The sequence below is a fragment of the Aspergillus alliaceus genome (genome assembly GCF_009176365.1).
Source record: "Aspergillus alliaceus strain CBS 536.65 unplaced genomic scaffold BDW43scaffold_128, whole genome shotgun sequence".
In the NCBI taxonomy this organism is placed as follows: Eukaryota; Fungi; Ascomycota; class Eurotiomycetes; order Eurotiales; family Aspergillaceae; genus Aspergillus; species Aspergillus alliaceus.
The window spans coordinates 1-16,337 of record NW_022474811.1 but is presented as its reverse complement, the minus strand read 5'-3'; the positions used below and the strand labels follow the sequence as shown (position 1 = coordinate 16,337).

Here is a 16,337-nt window from a genome sequence, read left to right as displayed (position 1 = left end):
TGGCTCTGAGACGTTAACTCGGGGTCGATAGAAGAAATAAATGACGCCTTTCTCGAGGATATTCGAAGGAACGGCTTCCTCTCTTTCCTGGGACTTTTGAACCCCAGACTCAACCTCATCTGCAGCGCGCTTTCCCTCTTGTTCTGCGCATCGTTAGCATAATGCAGCAAGAAGCCTATACATCGCTAATTACCGTCGGCAGGTTTTTCCTGTTCAGATTTGGGCTCCTGTGGCTTGTCTTTTTCCTTCTCCTTCTCTTGCTCGTCCTTGTTCTCTTCTTCTCGTTCAACTTTCTGTTCGGTTTCTGGCCTCTCTGTCTGCTCCTCATTCTGCTCCTTCTTGTCATCTGCTTGCCGTTCATCCCGCTTCCCATTCTCCTTATCGACTGGTTGCTCAATCTTTTCTTCCTTTTCTTCTACTTGCGCATCTGCGTCCTCCTTCTTTTCCCCTACTTGCATTTCTACATCCTCCTTCCGTTCCTCCACTTGCTGGTCTTCTTCTTGTGTGGATTTTTGCTCATCCTTCTTGCTCCGCTTTGGCTCCGGACCTTTATGCGTAGCTTCCTTACGCTTTGCGCCGGCGCCTCCCTTATGCTTACTATCCGGACCGGCCGATATGGCTTCCTTTGCTTTCTGAGCAGCCTGGCGCGTCGAAGTTCGAGTTGTGGCCATTGCGAATGAGGTAAGGGTTCAAGTCAAACCTGGAGGGTCCAATTGAAGGAGGAAAAGGTCAGGGAATCGAGATCATTACAGAAGAACAAGCTACAGGGCCAGGAGAAGTCAATTCCGGTGCTTCCCCCAGCGATGAGAACCGTCTGACGTCATGTATGCTGAGAGCCATTTCCGGACTAGCGAGACAATCTGGTAAGCACGTGACATGCAATGGGAAGTAGTGATGTCAACGAAAAGGCCATCACATCATATCAACGCCTGGTTTTCAATCTAGATCCATGTGGTCCGGTGCATTGGTACCTTCGCTGGAATTGGTATCATTACTTTCAGTCGATGAAGACCTCGAATCGCAGCTCCCGGGCGTCTCGAACTCACTGAGTCCGACGTCCGACATTCCCAAGGCTTCCTGTGGATATTTATTTCTTCTTCGTAGCTTTCTCAATTTGGAGTTGGGTCTTTCTTCGTACTGGTGATCGTGTGTCATCCTGGGGTCCTGTTTGTGGAATAACCGGGGATGTGCAGTAACAATACTGGGCGGCTTTCTTTTCTTGCCTCGGTTATATCTTGTGTTGGGGCTGGTAGAGTTATGGTCGGAATCACAACGTAGGTCTTCCATTGAATTTGCCAGTTCGGCTTGCCAATTCTCAGAACTGGGCCCCGGAGTAAACGCTGTGGTAGGCTTTGAAGATAGAGGAGAGGAATCATCATCCTCCGGCTCCTCGATAGAATATGGCTGTACGACAATAGGAGCGTTATTGTTGGAGTCCTGGGTTAAAGGATCCTCGGGAGATAATTCCCTCTCTGATGGCGTATTGTGTGTTCCTTGACGTTGAGATGATGTACATTCTTGGTTATTATTTGACATTGTGAAGGCTTGAAATGAACTAGGCGCAGCGTTGTAGTTTCCAGATATCCCATCCATATTGCGCTAGGCCGGGTCCAGGATAATCAAGGTCTAAAATTGGAAGTATCGCATGTAGTATTCATAGCAAAGAAAAGGAGAAAGGTATAGTACATAGATTGGAATGCGCGCTATTGAGGAATTGTATGCGATTAGTTCGAGAATATTCTGCAGAAACGACTAATTGGAAAGGAGGGTGCTGCTGTCCCTGCGGTTCTGTCTATGATGTGTGTTAGTGGAGAGACGCTCACGAGCGCAAGGCGCCAACGGTATTCCTTTGGCTGAAAGAGAGGGTGCCTGGGGCATAGAGGGACGGGAGGCAGCATCTTTTGACTAAAGATCCGACCGAGTTGGGTTTCGAAAGCTCAGGGTGAAGATCTAATCCATGTCAACCGACCAAAGGAATACGAATCAAGAGTTCCCATTGTTGGAGTAAGTTAGATGAGGTGTACTAAGTATTGATGAGAAGTTAACATAGGAGGAGGAATTGATGTTCCCCTGGCAGCTTCTCACCGCCGGGGCCCATCATTGGCCCAACGGGATTCGCTTATTGGCTCTTCCACCGGGAGACACAATAAGTCCACGTTTACCGCCTCATCTTAGGTTAGTTGTCCAGACTGTCCCCGAGTCCAGACGCTTCCCGACCCCATACCTGCGTGATCCTCTACCATTCTGCCCTTTGTAGCAGTGGATGAGGTGGTCGCTTTTGTGATCTCTTTGAATTCAGCGTGCGGAGCTTGCTTCTCTATGGTGCGGCTCCGGCCAACTCTCATTCAAGATGCAGTCCTCCCCCAACATGCTCACTAAGGTATGTCCTCCCCTCCAATGCCCCCTCGGCGACAATCTTGCCTTTCGAGTTCAAAGGGCAACTGCTAAACATCGTGACCCGCATAGTTTGAATCGAAATCATCCAGAGCGAAGGGAATCGCTTTCCATCCTAAGCGGTCAGTTGACGATCGACTGTCCCACGCGTCGCAATCAGACATCGCTGACCTTGACTGAACCAGGCCGTGGATCTTAGTATCACTTCACTCGTCGACCATCCAACTATGGGATTATCGCATGGGAACGCTCATTGACCGTTTTGAAGAGCATGATGGTCCCGTCCGAGGCGTTGACTTCCACCCTACACAGCCCCTCTTCGTGTCCGGAGGTGATGACTACAAGATCAAAGTTTGGAATTATCAAACCCGGAGATGCCTGTTCACGCTCAATGGCCATCTTGACTATGTGCGGACTGTGTTCTTCCACCCTGAACTCCCTTGGATCCTTTCCGCATCGGACGACCAGACAATTCGGATATGGAACTGGCAGAACAGATCACTGGGTAAGTTTGGATCCGGCTACCTATCCGGAACGAAGCTGATATCCAATACTCAGTCTGCACGATGACGGGCCATAACCATTATGTGATGTGCGCGCAATTCCACCCAACCGAAGATTTGATTGCCTCCGCCTCCCTAGACCAGTCCGTTCGCATCTGGGACATCTCGGGCCTGCGGAAAAAGCATTCGGCGCCGACTGCCATGTCCTTCGAAGACCAGATGGCTCGAGCCAATCCCAGTCAGGCGGATATGTTTGGAAATACGGATGCGGTGGTGAAATTTGTGTTGGAGGGCCACGACCGAGGTGTCAACTGGGTGTCTTTCCACTCCACTTTGCCTCTGATCGTTTCCGCGGGTGACGACCGTCTGATCAAGTTGTGGAGGATGAGTGGTATGTGACAATTGGGTGTCTTTGTATGCATGATTAAGGTCGCTAACTTCTCGCAACAGACACCAAGGCCTGGGAAGTCGATACATGTCGCGGTCATTTCCAGAATGCCTCCGCCGCCTTGTTCCACCCTCACCAGGACCTCATCCTTTCTGTCGGTGAAGATAAGACAATCAGAGCATGGGACCTGAACAAGAGAACTTCGGTACAATCATTCAAGCGTGATGTGGATCGTTTTTGGGTTATCGCTGCCCATCCCGAAATCAACCTCTTTGCCGCGGGCCACGATACCGGTGTTATGGTTTTCAAGTTGGAGCGCGAAAGGCCCGCCTCTGCTGTCTACCAGAATCAACTGTTCTACATTACCAAGGAGAAGCATGTCAAGTCTTATGAGTTCGCCAAGAATGTGGAATCTCCACCTATGCTGTCGTTGCGCAAGCTGGGTTCCCCCTGGGTGCCTCCTCGGACAGTTTCGTACAACCCCGCGGAGCGTGCCATCCTGGTTACTTCGCCAACGGATGGTGGCGTGTATGAGTTGATTCATCTCCCAAGGGATGCTACCGGTGCTGTGGAGCCGACCGATGTAAAACGTGGCCAGGCTTCCTCTGCTGTCTTTGTCGCACGCAATCGATTTGCGGTCTTCAGCCAAGCCAACCAACAAGTCGACATCAAAGACTTGAGCAACTCCACCACCAAGACGATCAAGCCTCCCGTGGGTACAACCGATATCTACTTTGGTGGTACCGGCTGTCTACTCTTTATTACTCCTACCAACGTTGTTCTTTTCGATATCCAGCAAAAGAAGGAATTGGCAGAATTGGCTGTCAGTGGCGTCAAATACGTTGTCTGGTCGAATGATGGTCTTTATGCAGCTTTGCTCAGCAAACATAATGTCACGATTGTCACCAAAACCCTTGAGCAAGTAAGTAGCTTACACGAGACGATTCGTATTAAGAGCGCCGCCTGGGATGACGCTGGCGTCCTTCTCTACTCGACCTTGAACCACGTGAAGTACTCTCTCCTGAATGGGTAAGTTTGGTCCTCACTGCGATGAAGCACACATGTTGACAAATGTAACAGTGACAATGGCATTATTCGCACTCTGGATCAAACAGTTTATCTCGTCAAGGTCAAGGGCCGAAATGTGTACTGCCTGGACCGTAATGCCAAGCCCAGAGTCCTAGAGATTGACCCTACTGAATACCGGTTTAAGCTGGCTCTGGTCAAGAGAAACTATGATGAGATGCTTCAAATTATCAAGACCTCTAGCCTGGTCGGCCAAAGCATCATCTCCTACCTGCAGAAGAAGGGCTACCCCGAGATTGCGCTGCAATTTGTCCAGGACCCCCAAACACGTTTCGAGCTCGCCCTGGAGTGCGGTAACCTTGATGTTGCCGTCGAGATGGCCAGAGAATTGGACCGCCCTAATCTGTGGAGCAGACTGGGCACGGAAGCTTTGGCCCATGGCAATCACCAGGTAGTAGAGATGGCCTACCAGAAGCAGAGGAACTTTGACAAGCTGTCTTTCCTGTACCTCTCTACTGGCGATCAGGAAAAGCTCGGAAGAATGGCCAAGATTGCAGAGCATCGAGGCGATTTCACTTCACGGTTTCAAAACGCCATCTACCGTGGGGATGTCGAGGACAGGATCCAGATGTTCAAGGAAGTGGATCTTTGTAAGTTAAAGCTCAAGTACCTTCATTGTAATACCTTGCTAACTGCACGTAGATCCTTTGGCATACCTGACGGCAAAGACTCATGGTTTGACTGAAGAGGCTGAGTCGATCCTTGAGGCTTGCGGCCTTACAGAAGACCAGATAACCCTGCCCTCTGTCGATGAGCCTCTACAGGTGCCACAACCTATTGTGCCCTCCTTCAAGTCAAATTGGCCCGTCAAGGCCGCTGCCCATTCGTCTTTCGAGAAAGCGCTCCTTGGTGAAGTTGGTGCAGATGATGAAGCAGCTGCTATTGACTTTGAGGCCGAAGGGGAAGAGGAAGAGGCTGAGGCTGCCGGCGAAACTCTTGAGGATGAGGACGAGGACGTCGCTGGATGGGACATGGGAGATGAGATTAATGTCGAGGAAGATGTTGACTTCGTCAATGTGGACAGCGCTGAGGCTGGTGCGGGCAGCCCCGAAGCCGACCTTTGGGCTCGCAACTCCCCTCTGGCCGCTGACCACGTTGCTGCTGGTTCATTTGATACTGCCATGCAACTCCTCAATCGCCAGGTTGGTGCCGTAAACTTCGCGCCTCTCAAGCCACGTTTCTTGGAAGTATACAAGGCATCCAAGACTTATCTCCCGGCCACCGCCGGCCTGCCGCCCCTGGTCAACTACGTTCGCCGGACTGTTGAGGAGACCGACTCGCGCAAGGTCCTCCCCGTTATTGCCAGGGACCTGGAGACCATCGCCAATGTAGACCTTCAAGAGGGCTACGCTGCGATGAGGTCCAACAAGCTTGAGGACGGCGTGCGAATTTTCAAGGGTATACTGCACTCTCTCCTCCTGAATACAGTGTCGTCAGAGGCCGAGTTTGAACAAGCCAAGAAGATCATCGAAACTGCTCGGGAATACATTCTTGCCATGTCTATTGAATTGGAGCGTCGTTCCATCCCCACAGACACACCAGAAGACCTCAAGAGAAGCCTAGAGCTTTCTGCTTATTTCACTATCCCCAAGCTAGAGGTTGCCCATCGCCAGCTTGCTCTGATGGCAGCGATGAAGCTCGCTTTTGCCAACAAGAACTACTCCTCAGCCCTCAGCTTTGCCAACCGGATGTTGGCAAACGGTGGCTCCCCTAAGCTGCTTGATCAGGTAAGCTATATGCCTATATATTATTTCTTTTTTCCTAGATAGCGAGATGCTAACCAGCACACAGGCAAGGAAGATTAAAGCTCAATGCGAGCGCAGCCCCCAGGACAAGATTGACGTCGAATTCGATCAGTTCGCCGAATTCGATATCTGTGCTGCTTCCCATACTCCCATCTATGGGGGCTCTCCAAGTGTCTCAGATCCTTTCACCGGAGCCAAATATCATGAACAGTACAAGGGTACAGTGTGCCGGATATCTGATGTGACCGAGATCGGTGCGCCAGCCAGTGGATTACGGTTGTACGTCCCCGGCCAATATTAAAGACGAAGTCGGGAGGTTCTCATTCATGTAATTCTGTCTCCAATGTGAAACATATGAAGCGAATATTCTTTACGTGGGAGGAAGTTTAGTGAATAGGGTGGCGCCCATGGCTGGAGGGACGCTGCTCACTAGATATATGGATTTGGTTTTACCCTAATTTTCTCAGCGACGTTGTTTTATATTACCTTACCTTCTACTTTCGCAATGCAACTTTAAGACGTTCATGAAAAACCATGATTCATGTGTACATACACATATAGAGCAGAGAGCCTCACATATCCCCGCTGCACACCTGAGTAGAGAGATCATGCCCGAAAGCTATTATACAAATCCCAAACCATCCATTTATACTCTAAGAGCTCTAATAACCGTCAATCATTCAATCTCAATCACACCTCCCATTCTTCCACCCAGTCCTCCACCTCTCCTCCCAAAACCGGCAATCAAACTCCTTCTTCCCCAGCTTCCGATTCACCTCATTATGTGCCTCACACATCCACGTCCCGAAATCGGCCCTCCCACTTAACCGCGGCTCATTCCGCCCACTCGGCTCCGCCATCCAGTTCCGGAAATCATCCGCACACACCCAGCAGGGATATAAGCGCGAGAAGATCTTCAGGAACGTCCGCATCTCACTCTGCTGCTCCTGCGACGCTTTCACCGGGTACGAGGCCGACAACGAATGAAGGAAGGTCCATGTTGAGCGGCCCAGAGCCTCGACATCCGGCGGACAATCATCTCGCGACTGGGGTAGAGGTATCGATGTAGTAGTTGAGTCGGAGGTGGGTTTTGAGGTAGTGGTGGGTGTGGTAGAGGTCGAGCCTTGGGCTTTGGCTTGTTTGGTTAGGTTGCGCCAGGATGCGGCGGAGGTGCAGAGGCGGCATCTAGAAGGGACATTGTTAATATGTGTTCCGCCTTGTTTTATTCAGTAGTGAGTAGACGTACGGTTTCCCATCTTTGTCGAGGATGACGCCGTTGGGCAGTTTCGTCATTCCATCTTTTAGTTCCTCTGAAGAGCCTGTTGCGGGGGGTTGGTGGGGGAAGAGGTTTTTCGCCGGGCTGGCTTGGGCCTCGTGTGTTGACATTGTGAAGTTTGATCGCTGCTCTTGGGAGAGAGCGTTGCAATTCTTGATTGATGGCCCTGTGCTGGCTGTTTCAAGGCGCTCGGTATACTGCGGAGGGTTGTGATTCAATGGATGAGGGTGCGCGGTTTGGAGGATAGAGCGTGCAGTTCTTGGAAGATCGATACAGTGACCGGGAGACGTATGTCCTATAAGGTGAGTTAGGGGCTTAATGTCATTTCCTTCTCTATTCGAATCCTTCTGGTTGTTCGAGATTCTTCAAGTAAGCTTAAATTCAATCCGGTGGATAAGTGGCTTTGTCAGCCATTTATTTTCCCTTGCTTTCCATCGGAGAGTTTAGATATGTGAACGGTACCTGGAACCTTCATACGACGTCACCTTTTTTTGGATCACAGTGTACTTCTATTTCTGAGTCAGAGCATTATTTACTCATGTTGATTTGCTTTCACATTCCTATTCTTAATTCGACGATTGAGCTATACCTCCATCGTGATAGTTCTTAATTAGCGTCACGTCGCGAACCCACCGCGTCCAACGCCGAATCCACGAATTCGATCCACTGTGTGACGAAACCAACCTCCGAAAGGTTAGAAACAAGATAACCGAGTGAACTAGGCGAAATGGCGCCTCGACGCCGCGTAGCATCCGAGTCCAATTCCGAGTCCGAGTCCGAGTTATCAACAGCTCCCTCGGTCACGTCAGACAATGCACTCGAAAAGGCGCTACGCGATGCTGTCGCAAAGGTTTACAAATCGGGGGCTATGGAGGAACTGACAGTCAAGCGGGTGCGCCTTGCAGCCGAGAAAGAGCTTGGGGTCGAGGAGGGCTTTTTCAAGGCGAGTAGGGATTGGAAGTCAAAGAGTGATCAGATCATCAAGGATGAAGTGGTATGTTCAAAATTGACTCTTATCGAATTGGTTGCGGCCGGATAATGGGGTTATTTATAGGACTAATGGTTACGTGCACACAGGAGGTACAAGACAAGCGTGCGCAAGAACCGGAATCAGATGAAGAAGAGAAAGAGGAGCCTACTCCTCTCGTGAAGGCCTCTTCTGCTAAGAGGACAAAGCCTATCAAAGTTGCGACATCGCGAAAGCGACGGAAAGCGAGCACACCCGAACCTGACGACCAGAGTGAAAGCAGCGCATCGCTAGACGATGCAAGTGAGGAGGAAGCGAAAAAGCCCGCTAAAAAGCAATCGAAATCACTGCAAGAGAAGAGCCCGAAAGCAAAGCGCTCAAAAGAACAGGTGTCGGATGACTTAGATGCTGTAGCAGACGAAAGAGAAGATGTTACACCACCGAAGGCCGCCGAAGAATTAAAGGACGATGGCAAAGATGACTCAGAAAGCGAGATGTCAGTGGTTCTTGACGAAGAGCCTAAGCCTATTCGAAAGCGACAAAAAAGCGCCAGTACTGAGGGTGCCGCGCAAAAGCCGAAAAAGAAGACGACCACATCTAAGGTGAAGGAGGCGGACCTTGACCCTAACCAAAAGAAGGTGAAAGAGTTACAAGACTTGCTGGTAAAATGTGGGATCCGAAAACAGTGGTGGCGAGAGCTGGCTCCCTATGATACACCGACGGCGAAGATCGGACACCTTGAGAACATGCTCCAAGATGCAGGAATGACACGACCATTTAAGGGGCGGGAAGCAGAAAAGAGAGCCATGAAGATTAGAGAAAGGCGCGAGCTTCAAGCTGACGTGGTTTCCTGTCAAGAGGAAGTTAAGCTATACGGTACGGGCAATGCCGACGAAGAGGGTAGCAGCGGTCGCCCTGGTCGACGTTTAAACCGAGGCCGTCAGTATCTTGCGTTCCTAGGAGACGACGGCGAGGAGACAGATTGATGGGCGGACGGAATCGTGCATTTTGTGAAGGAGGATATTTGTAGCTCCTGCTCGGAGCAGGTCGTTGCCGTGTATGAAAATTGTCCGGAATTCCCTTCTAATATGGAGTAAAGAGTAGCTTTCAATGTTATGATTCATTTCCCGGTCTTGGTTCCTCCCATCCGCTGTGCGACTAAGCTGAAGACGGCGACCGATGATATAAAGAGGACGAGGTTATAGAACTGCGTGCTCCACATGTCCCAAGGTCAGCATTCGTAGTCAAGACCATTTTGTGAAGTCGTATATAGCTCACAGCCGTCCTAGAGTATTCATTCTCCTCTACCTCTGTTCTCGCCTCGACGAATAAGCGTCGGAGATTTGGAAGGTTTGCCTGGTAGGAACGCTTAATAAGATGGGATTAAATTGAATTGAATAGGAATCGCAAGGAATTCTCCTTACCATGAGACCTGTTGGAGGTTATGCCAAGGGAGAGAGTTGGCCGTGGTAATTAAGCTCTGGGGGCGTTAAATGCTAAAAGAACAGAGCCGCGATTTGTGGACAACTTTTGGGTCCAGACACATGATGACTTTATCTAATCCACTTCCACCTCAGCTTCTCCGTTCTCCCTCAACTGCGCCTATTCCCCCCTTTTCCTCTCGACCTTCTCATAATTTGGCCTTTGGGGATGACGTTCTAAATTCCTCCCTGATCTATTCCCCGTTGATTTGAAATACCATACCCCGACGGTATCCCTGAACCTCTCGCCGCCAAATTCCCCGCAGCGGTCCTCAAGGACTCTCATTTATAACCATTCCCAAGTCCTTTCTCTGCGGAGGCTCCAACTTATCGTAATTGAAACTTATCTCCGATAAAGATGGCTATGAGCAGGATACGGGGCGCCTTTGCGGTGCCTAGAAAAGGAGAAACATTCGAATTGCGAGCTGGTCTTGTGTATGAGCTCCGAGCATCCTGCGATGACGCGTTATTTAATGTATCGCTGACAAACTTGCTAGATCTCAATATGCCTACGAACGGTATGTTTCTCGATATTCGATGATTTGGGACCCATAGCAAAGTCTATGAAGGTGTCTGACATGGCTACAGAAAGGAGGCTATCCAGAAAACTATCATGGCCATGACTTTAGGGAAAGATGTCTCCGCACTTTTCCCCGATGTCCTGAAGAATATTGCAACGACCGACCTGGAGCAAAAGAAACTAGTATACCTTTATCTTATGTGGGTGGCCTATGACCGTTTCGACTGTCGCTTTGCATGCTGATATTTGATGCGCGACAACCAGGAATTACGCCAAATCTCACCCGGACCTCTGCATTCTCGCTGTGAATACATTCGTGCAAGACTCCGAAGATCCCAATCCCCTCATCAGAGCGCTCGCAGTCCGTACGATGGGATGTATTCGAGTGGACAAGATGGTTGATTACATGGAGGAGCCCCTCCGGAAAACTCTCAGAGATGAGTCGCCATACGTCCGCAAGACGGCTGCGATCTGTGTAGCCAAGCTTTTCGATCTTAATCCGGGAATGTGTTTAGAGAACGGCTTCCTGGAAATGCTTCAAGAGATGATCGGGGACCCCAACCCCATGGTGGTTGCGAACTCAGTGACCGCGCTCTCGGAGATTCACCACGCCGCGCCTGAAACAAATGCGCTCCAGGTAACATCGAATACATTGCGCAAACTGTTAATGGCATTAAATGAGTGTACGGAGTGGGGTCGAGTGACGATCCTCACCACACTGGCAGAGTATCGGACTGCTGAAGTTACCGAATCAGAGCACATTTGCGAACGCGTGGCCCCTCAATTTCAGCATGCCAATCCCAGTGTAGTGTTGGCTGCCGTCAAGGTCGTCTTCTTGCACATGAGGAATGTCAACGCAGAACTTTCCAAGAACTATCTGAAAAAGATGGCTCCCCCGTTGGGTAATTTGACCCCTTCGAGTCTATTGTTTAAGGCGATTTAATATTGATGTTTGGTATCTAGTGACTCTCGTATCTTCTGCGCCTGAGGTGCAGTACGTGGCTTTGAGAAATATTGATTTGTTGCTGCAAAAGCAGCCTGATATTCTAACCAAAGAGCTTCGTGTGTTCTTCTGCAAGTACAACGATCCGCCGTATGTCAAATTCCAGAAGTTGGAGATCATGGTTCGGATCGCCAACGATCGTAATGTCGATCAGTTTTTGGCAGAACTTAAAGAATACGCCCTGGAGGTTGATATGGACTTTGTGCGGCGCGCTGTCAAGGCTATCGGTCAGGTGGCCATCAAGATTGAGAATGCCAGCGAGAAGTGCGTTAACACATTGTTGGATTTGATCAACACGAAGGTCAACTACGTGGTACAAGAGGCTATCGTGGTGATCAAAGACATTTTCCGGAAGTACCCTGGCTACGAAGGCATTATTCCTACCCTCTGCAAGTGCATCGATGAGCTTGATGAGCCTAACGCCCGAGCCGCGCTCATCTGGATTGTGGGAGAGTATGCCGAGAAGATCAACAACGCTGGAGACATTCTAGGCGGATTCGTGGAAGGCTTCAATGAAGAGTTCTCGCAAACGCAGCTACAGATTCTCACCGCTGTTGTTAAGCTCTTCTTAAAACGGCCTGAGAAGGCCCAGGGACTTGTACAGAAAGTCCTCCAGGCTGCTACGGCGGAGAATGACAACCCTGACGTCCGTGACCGAGCCTACGTGTACTGGCGGTTACTCTCGAACACAAGCGACCCTGGTGCTACCAAGAGTATTGTTCTCTCGGAGAAGCCACCAATCGTAACCACCATCCACTCCCTACCTCCAGCACTACTCGAACAACTCCTTACGGAACTTTCTACGCTGGCCTCTGTCTACCACAAGCCCCCAGAGCAATTCGTGGGCCAGGGCAGATTTGGTGCCGACGCCGTCCAAAGGGCCGCCATTGAGTACGTTTTTTCCTGCTTGCCGGTCCTCTTTTTTGGCCGCTCGACTAACAATCCGTCTTTAGGGAACAAATCCAAAATGCGCGCGAGAACCCGTTGGCTGCGGCGGCGGCGGCGGCGGCAGTTAGTGGCAAGGCTCCCCCGCCCCAGAGTCAAAGCAACGTTGAGAATCTGCTGGATATCGATTTCGACGGAACCGCCCCGGCATCCGCTCAGAAGGAACCTAGCGGTGGCATGTCCGGCCTCGAAGGCCTTGCCGGCACACCTGTTCGGGTTGAGTCTCCTGCAGCCGGGGCGCCGGCGGGAAGCAACAATCTGGATGACTTGCTGGGCGTGTTTGGAGACGGCGGAGGCGCTACAGGCCCAACCCCAGCCTCCAATGGCGGCAGTGCTAGTGCCGATCTCATGAACGGTTTTGCTGGCTTGGATCTTTCCAACACCACATCGCCACCCCCAGGAGGAAGTCAGCCCAAGAAAACCAACGAGGACATTTTGTCATTATTCTAGGTGCAGCGTCGTTGTCTGGGCGGAATCTAATTGTATAGCCGCGGAGTGGTCAACGTGAAGGTGCTTGCAAACGACGGCTTAATCCTTACCAATAATATAGATTTTCACGGCCTTCATTGTCTCATTTCGCCGTGACCTTTTTCTCATTTCTTCATCACATGTGATTACTTGTATATCCTGAGCATCCTTTTCTTCAAATTCTCCACATCTATTATTTTTTCATCAACCCTCTGGTCAAAAGTCTAGACAATTTATCTGAAGTATGTTATCATGATATGATAACCAAGGAACTTCCCCAAACAGTTCCCGAGTCGGCCGACGATTCCCATATTTAAAGCCTTTTATCCCGAATGCCGAAGATGGAAACATCAACCCGGGATTAATACGCATTCTCTAAATCCTTGTTCCTCATTCTGTGCCGTGTTTTGCTTTCGCAGTGGAGCCGTTGGGATTGGAGTCGGTGGAGGCTCTCCATTGCTTGACTATATTTAGGTAATTGGCTCTTTTTTCCTCTTGTTGTTTTCTCAATGTGGTATTAAGGGGAACTGACGTGCTGATTCAATATTACAAGATATTTCAGAGTGTCGATTGAGATCTGATAAGCATTGTGGAAGATGCGCAAATTAGTGCCGATCGTGCAGAATGTGGTTATCGAAATTCTCTCGCCGAAAATTATCTGCCCGCAGTCAAAAGAAATTCCAGGTATATATTGGCTGATCTCAAAGTCCAGATGATTCCCTTTTCCGAAGTATGAATTGAATCTCGCTCTCGGTTTCACTGTCAATACGAACTTATCAGGAGTAGAGACCTTGGTCTTAAGACCCGCTATATCCGTAAATGCACGGAGTAGATCCGTAGAGCCCTTGAGCCCATGAGACCGTTTTCCGGATATCCTGGTCTTCTAAACATAAACCCCCTAAATTAGAATACCAAGCACCATGGCGCAACCAGACTACAAGTTTGCGGGATGGATAGGCCTGGCCCCCGAGACGGCGGATGGAAAGATGGTCTGGCAGGAGTTTGAGCCCAAGGAATGGGAGGAGACCGATATAGACATCAAAGTCACACACTGTGGTATCTGCGGATCAGACCTGCACACTCTCCGCAGTGGCTGGGTATGTCCCATCTCATATCGAAAAGAACCAGGCAGGTGGAAGCAGAAAAGAAAAAGACTAACCCCAACCCAGGGCCCTACCAAGTACCCTTGCTGTGTCGGCCACGAGATCATCCGTATCGCCGTCCGCGTCGGCTCCAAAGCCGTTGGCGATATCAAAGTCGGAAACCGCTTCGGAGTTGGCGCCCAGAGCGACTGATGTCTCGGCCGCCTAGGCGATTGCCCGGAATGCGCCATGGGCTGGGAGCAGTACTGCTCTGCTCGCACAAGGTCGTCGGCACCTACAACGGCATCCACCTGCATGGCGGTAAATCCTACGGCGGATACTCTCTGTACAACCGGACGCCGTCCAACTTCGTGATCAAGATCCCGGACGCCATACCTTCCGCAGACGCAGCGCCCATGCTGTGCGGCGGAGTTACCGTCTACAGCCCGTTGAAGCATAACGGCTGCGGGCCCGGCAAGCGCGTTGGCATCATCGGTGTCGGCGGACTAGGTCACTTCGGTGTTCTGTTCACTAAGGCTCTGGGTGCGGACAAGGTCGTCGCTATCTCGCGCAAAGCGAGCAAGAGTGCCGATTCGCTTCAGATGGGCGCTGATACGTACATTGCTACTGAAGATGAGCCGGATTGGGCGACTAAATATGCTCGTTCTTTGGATCTGATCGTGTGCACGGTTTCTTCATCGAAGGTACGCTCTACTCTGTTCACGAGGTATAGAGGTTTAGAGGCTAACGTGTTGTCAGATGCCTATGACGGAGTACTTAGGTCTCCATGCTACTAATGGTAGCTTGGTGCAGGCCCGTCTCCCTGAGGATGGTAGCCTTTTCGCGAACGTACGGAACCTTATCCCTCGCGTCAAGGTTGATAGCTCTTTCATCGGGTCTCCTAACGAGATTCGGGAGATGCTCGATCTCGTTGCTGAGAAGGGGTAAGCCTTGGATTGAGGAGATCCCCATGAAGGATGCCAATAAGGGTATTGGGGATATGCATGAGGGCAAGGCGCGTTACCGTTACATCCTGGTCAACGAGCAGCAGTAATGCATGTTGCTAATTAATCATCATGACTTAACTTTGAATGTATATTGGGAGTATATTGTTATAAATAGACTTGATGGAAAGATACGAATGGGATGCAGTTGTTCGGTGAATGTATAGTGTAAGTATACTCTTGACAGTAATAGACACCAAGCAGAGGATCTTCAAAAGATGGGGAAAACATGGCATCATTAGTATCTAATGAAACAACAAGACTATTCACAAAAAGCACAAACTTTTCCGTTTCTTTTTTGACTTTTCTTTTGCTTTTTCTCCCGGATGCACCAAAGCCAAAGGCAGAATATTATTATAAATTACTAGTACGGTACTATCTGACAGATAAAAGACTTTTGACCCTTCCATTTGTAAACAGTAGAGATGGAGTTCGCATGTCAGACGAAAATCAAATCAAACAATCAAGCATTGCACACTATAACTCATCCGTCCGTTGCTCTTCTAGCACCGTAGATGGCCGCTGTTGCGATAAACTATCCTCAAAAGGATTGGTTTACAGCAGAATCATCATACCCATAACAGCAGCCAAGAGACCGGCAGCGGGCTTGACGGTCTGGGCAGCACCAGTGAAGGACGACTCAGTGGGCTGAACTGGGGTGACATGAGTCGGCTTAGTAGGAGCCGTTGGCTGCTCGGGGACCGGAGTCTCAGGGACGGGAGTCTCAGGAACCGGAGTCTCAGGAACCGGAGTCTCAGGAACGGGAGTCACAGGAACCGGGGTAGTAGGCTGAACAGGGGTCTCGACCGGAGCAGTTGGCTGTTTAGGAGAGGTAGGCTGCTCGGGAACCCGAGATGTGGGCTGAACAGGAGTCTCTCCCGGAACGGAAGGTTGAACTGGAGTCTTACCCGGAGCAGTAGGCTGGACAGGGGTCTCACCAGGCACAGAAGGCTGACCTGGGACAGAGGGTTGAGTGGGGGAGACAGGCTTTCCGGGAACAGAAGGCTGGCTGGGAGCGACAGGAACTGGCTGAGTGGGGACCGGGACCGGAACGGTGGTGTTCTGGAAGGGAGCAGTGTGAATTGGAGCAGGTGGAAGAACTGTAGTTGGGATACTGGTGCCGGTCGGCACAGGCTTCACAGGCGTGGTCTCACAGAAAGTAGTGGTGACCGTAATGCTGCTCGTCTGAGTGATGGGGACGGTGATAGTCTTGCTGCCAGAGGTGACAACAGTAGATGTAACTAAGACAGAACATTAGATACGAGCCACCTAAGTATAACATCCTTCAACTTACCCGGGCATGTAGTAGTGACATAGGTGGTTGTCTTGGTGATCTTCGTGATAGGCTCCGTGTGGTGAGGCGGCTCCGTATTGTGGGGAGGCTTGGTATGAGGAGGCTCCGTGTGGTGAGGAGGCTCCGTATTATGGGGAGGCTTGGTATGAGGAGGCTCCGTGTGGTGAGGAGGCTCCGTGTG

General features: G+C 50.4%; 7 protein-coding genes across 7 annotated transcripts; 4 read left to right on the top strand and 3 right to left on the bottom strand.

Moving 5' to 3' along the window:
• Positions 1-803: 803 nt before the first annotated feature.
• Positions 804-2,024, bottom strand: BDW43DRAFT_37961 (uncharacterized protein). The gene has a single exon (XM_032049978.1). It carries the CDS (start codon positions 1,591-1,593, stop codon positions 937-939), a length of 657 nt encoding a protein of 218 aa, XP_031893680.1. The 5' UTR covers positions 1,594-2,024; the 3' UTR covers positions 804-936.
• A 326-nt stretch (positions 2,025-2,350) lies between these two features.
• BDW43DRAFT_317402 (coatomer subunit alpha) lies at positions 2,351-6,417 on the top strand (the record flags this gene model as incomplete). The annotated part of the gene is made up of 8 exons (XM_032048534.1): positions 2,351-2,380; positions 2,467-2,516; positions 2,580-2,899; positions 2,953-3,288; positions 3,348-4,314; positions 4,366-4,961; positions 5,014-6,098; positions 6,163-6,417. 8 exons carry the CDS (start codon positions 2,351-2,353, stop codon positions 6,415-6,417), a joined length of 3,639 nt encoding a protein of 1,212 aa, XP_031893679.1.
• A 54-nt stretch (positions 6,418-6,471) lies between these two features.
• Positions 6,472-7,635, bottom strand: BDW43DRAFT_37911 (flavin-linked sulfhydryl oxidase). The gene is made up of 2 exons (XM_032049977.1): positions 7,363-7,635; positions 6,472-7,301 (listed from the first exon to the last, which is right to left on the bottom strand). Exons 1-2 carry the CDS (start codon positions 7,500-7,502, stop codon positions 6,803-6,805), a joined length of 639 nt encoding a protein of 212 aa, XP_031893678.1. The 5' UTR covers positions 7,503-7,635; the 3' UTR covers positions 6,472-6,802.
• A 1-nt stretch (position 7,636) lies between these two features.
• Positions 7,637-9,865, top strand: BDW43DRAFT_295617 (putative transcriptional regulator). Its single transcript, XM_032044080.1, has 4 exons — positions 7,637-7,686; positions 7,877-8,386; positions 8,470-9,568; positions 9,640-9,865. The coding sequence occupies exons 2-3, from the start codon at positions 8,120-8,122 to the stop codon at positions 9,343-9,345; spliced, it is 1,143 nt and encodes a 380-aa protein (XP_031893677.1). The 5' UTR covers positions 7,637-7,686; positions 7,877-8,119; the 3' UTR covers positions 9,346-9,568; positions 9,640-9,865.
• Positions 9,866-9,935: 70 nt separating this feature from the next.
• On the top strand, positions 9,936-12,875 carry BDW43DRAFT_37879 (putative AP-1 adaptor complex subunit beta). Its single transcript, XM_032049976.1, has 6 exons — positions 9,936-10,275; positions 10,338-10,358; positions 10,429-10,560; positions 10,625-11,262; positions 11,324-12,254; positions 12,317-12,875. Exons 1-6 carry the CDS (start codon positions 10,199-10,201, stop codon positions 12,756-12,758), a joined length of 2,241 nt encoding a protein of 746 aa, XP_031893676.1. The 5' UTR covers positions 9,936-10,198; the 3' UTR covers positions 12,759-12,875.
• A 525-nt stretch (positions 12,876-13,400) lies between these two features.
• BDW43DRAFT_318433 (NAD(P)-dependent alcohol dehydrogenase) lies at positions 13,401-14,924 on the top strand. The gene is made up of 4 exons (XM_032048702.1): positions 13,401-13,873; positions 13,946-14,050; positions 14,143-14,562; positions 14,618-14,924. The coding sequence occupies exons 1-4, from the start codon at positions 13,697-13,699 to the stop codon at positions 14,804-14,806; spliced, it is 891 nt and encodes a 296-aa protein (XP_031893675.1). The 5' UTR covers positions 13,401-13,696; the 3' UTR covers positions 14,807-14,924.
• Positions 14,925-15,417: 493 nt separating this feature from the next.
• cspA (putative cell surface protein) lies at positions 15,418-16,328 on the bottom strand (the record flags this gene model as incomplete). The annotated part of the gene is made up of 2 exons (XM_032048533.1): positions 15,418-16,103; positions 16,157-16,328. Coding segments are annotated over 2 exons (858 nt in total), but the record flags the coding sequence as incomplete, so codon positions are not given.
• Positions 16,329-16,337: the final 9 nt, after the last annotated feature.

Coding starts and splice junctions, on each gene's coding strand:
- BDW43DRAFT_318433 (XM_032048702.1), top strand. CDS start 13,697: ATGGCGCAACCAGACTACAAGTTTGCGGGATGGATAGGCCTGGCCCCC. Junction 13,874..13,945: donor ACACTCTCCGCAGTGGCTGG/GTATGTCCCATC, acceptor ACCCCAACCCAG/GGCCCTACCAAGTACCCTTG. Junction 14,051..14,142: donor AAGTCGGAAACCGCTTCGGA/GTTGGCGCCCAG, acceptor TGCTCGCACAAG/GTCGTCGGCACCTACAACGG.
- BDW43DRAFT_37879 (XM_032049976.1), top strand. CDS start 10,199: ATGGCTATGAGCAGGATACGGGGCGCCTTTGCGGTGCCTAGAAAAGGA. Junction 10,276..10,337: donor GAATTGCGAGCTGGTCTTGT/GTATGAGCTCCG, acceptor CAAACTTGCTAG/ATCTCAATATGCCTACGAAC. Junction 12,255..12,316: donor GTCCAAAGGGCCGCCATTGA/GTACGTTTTTTC, acceptor ATCCGTCTTTAG/GGAACAAATCCAAAATGCGC.
- BDW43DRAFT_37961 (XM_032049978.1), bottom strand. CDS start 1,593: ATGGATGGGATATCTGGAAACTACAACGCTGCGCCTAGTTCATTTCAA.
- BDW43DRAFT_295617 (XM_032044080.1), top strand. CDS start 8,120: ATGGCGCCTCGACGCCGCGTAGCATCCGAGTCCAATTCCGAGTCCGAG. Junction 8,387..8,469: donor AGATCATCAAGGATGAAGTG/GTATGTTCAAAA, acceptor ACGTGCACACAG/GAGGTACAAGACAAGCGTGC.
- BDW43DRAFT_37911 (XM_032049977.1), bottom strand. CDS start 7,502: ATGTCAACACACGAGGCCCAAGCCAGCCCGGCGAAAAACCTCTTCCCC. Junction 7,302..7,362: donor CTCGACAAAGATGGGAAACC/GTACGTCTACTC, acceptor TGTCCCTTCTAG/ATGCCGCCTCTGCACCTCCG.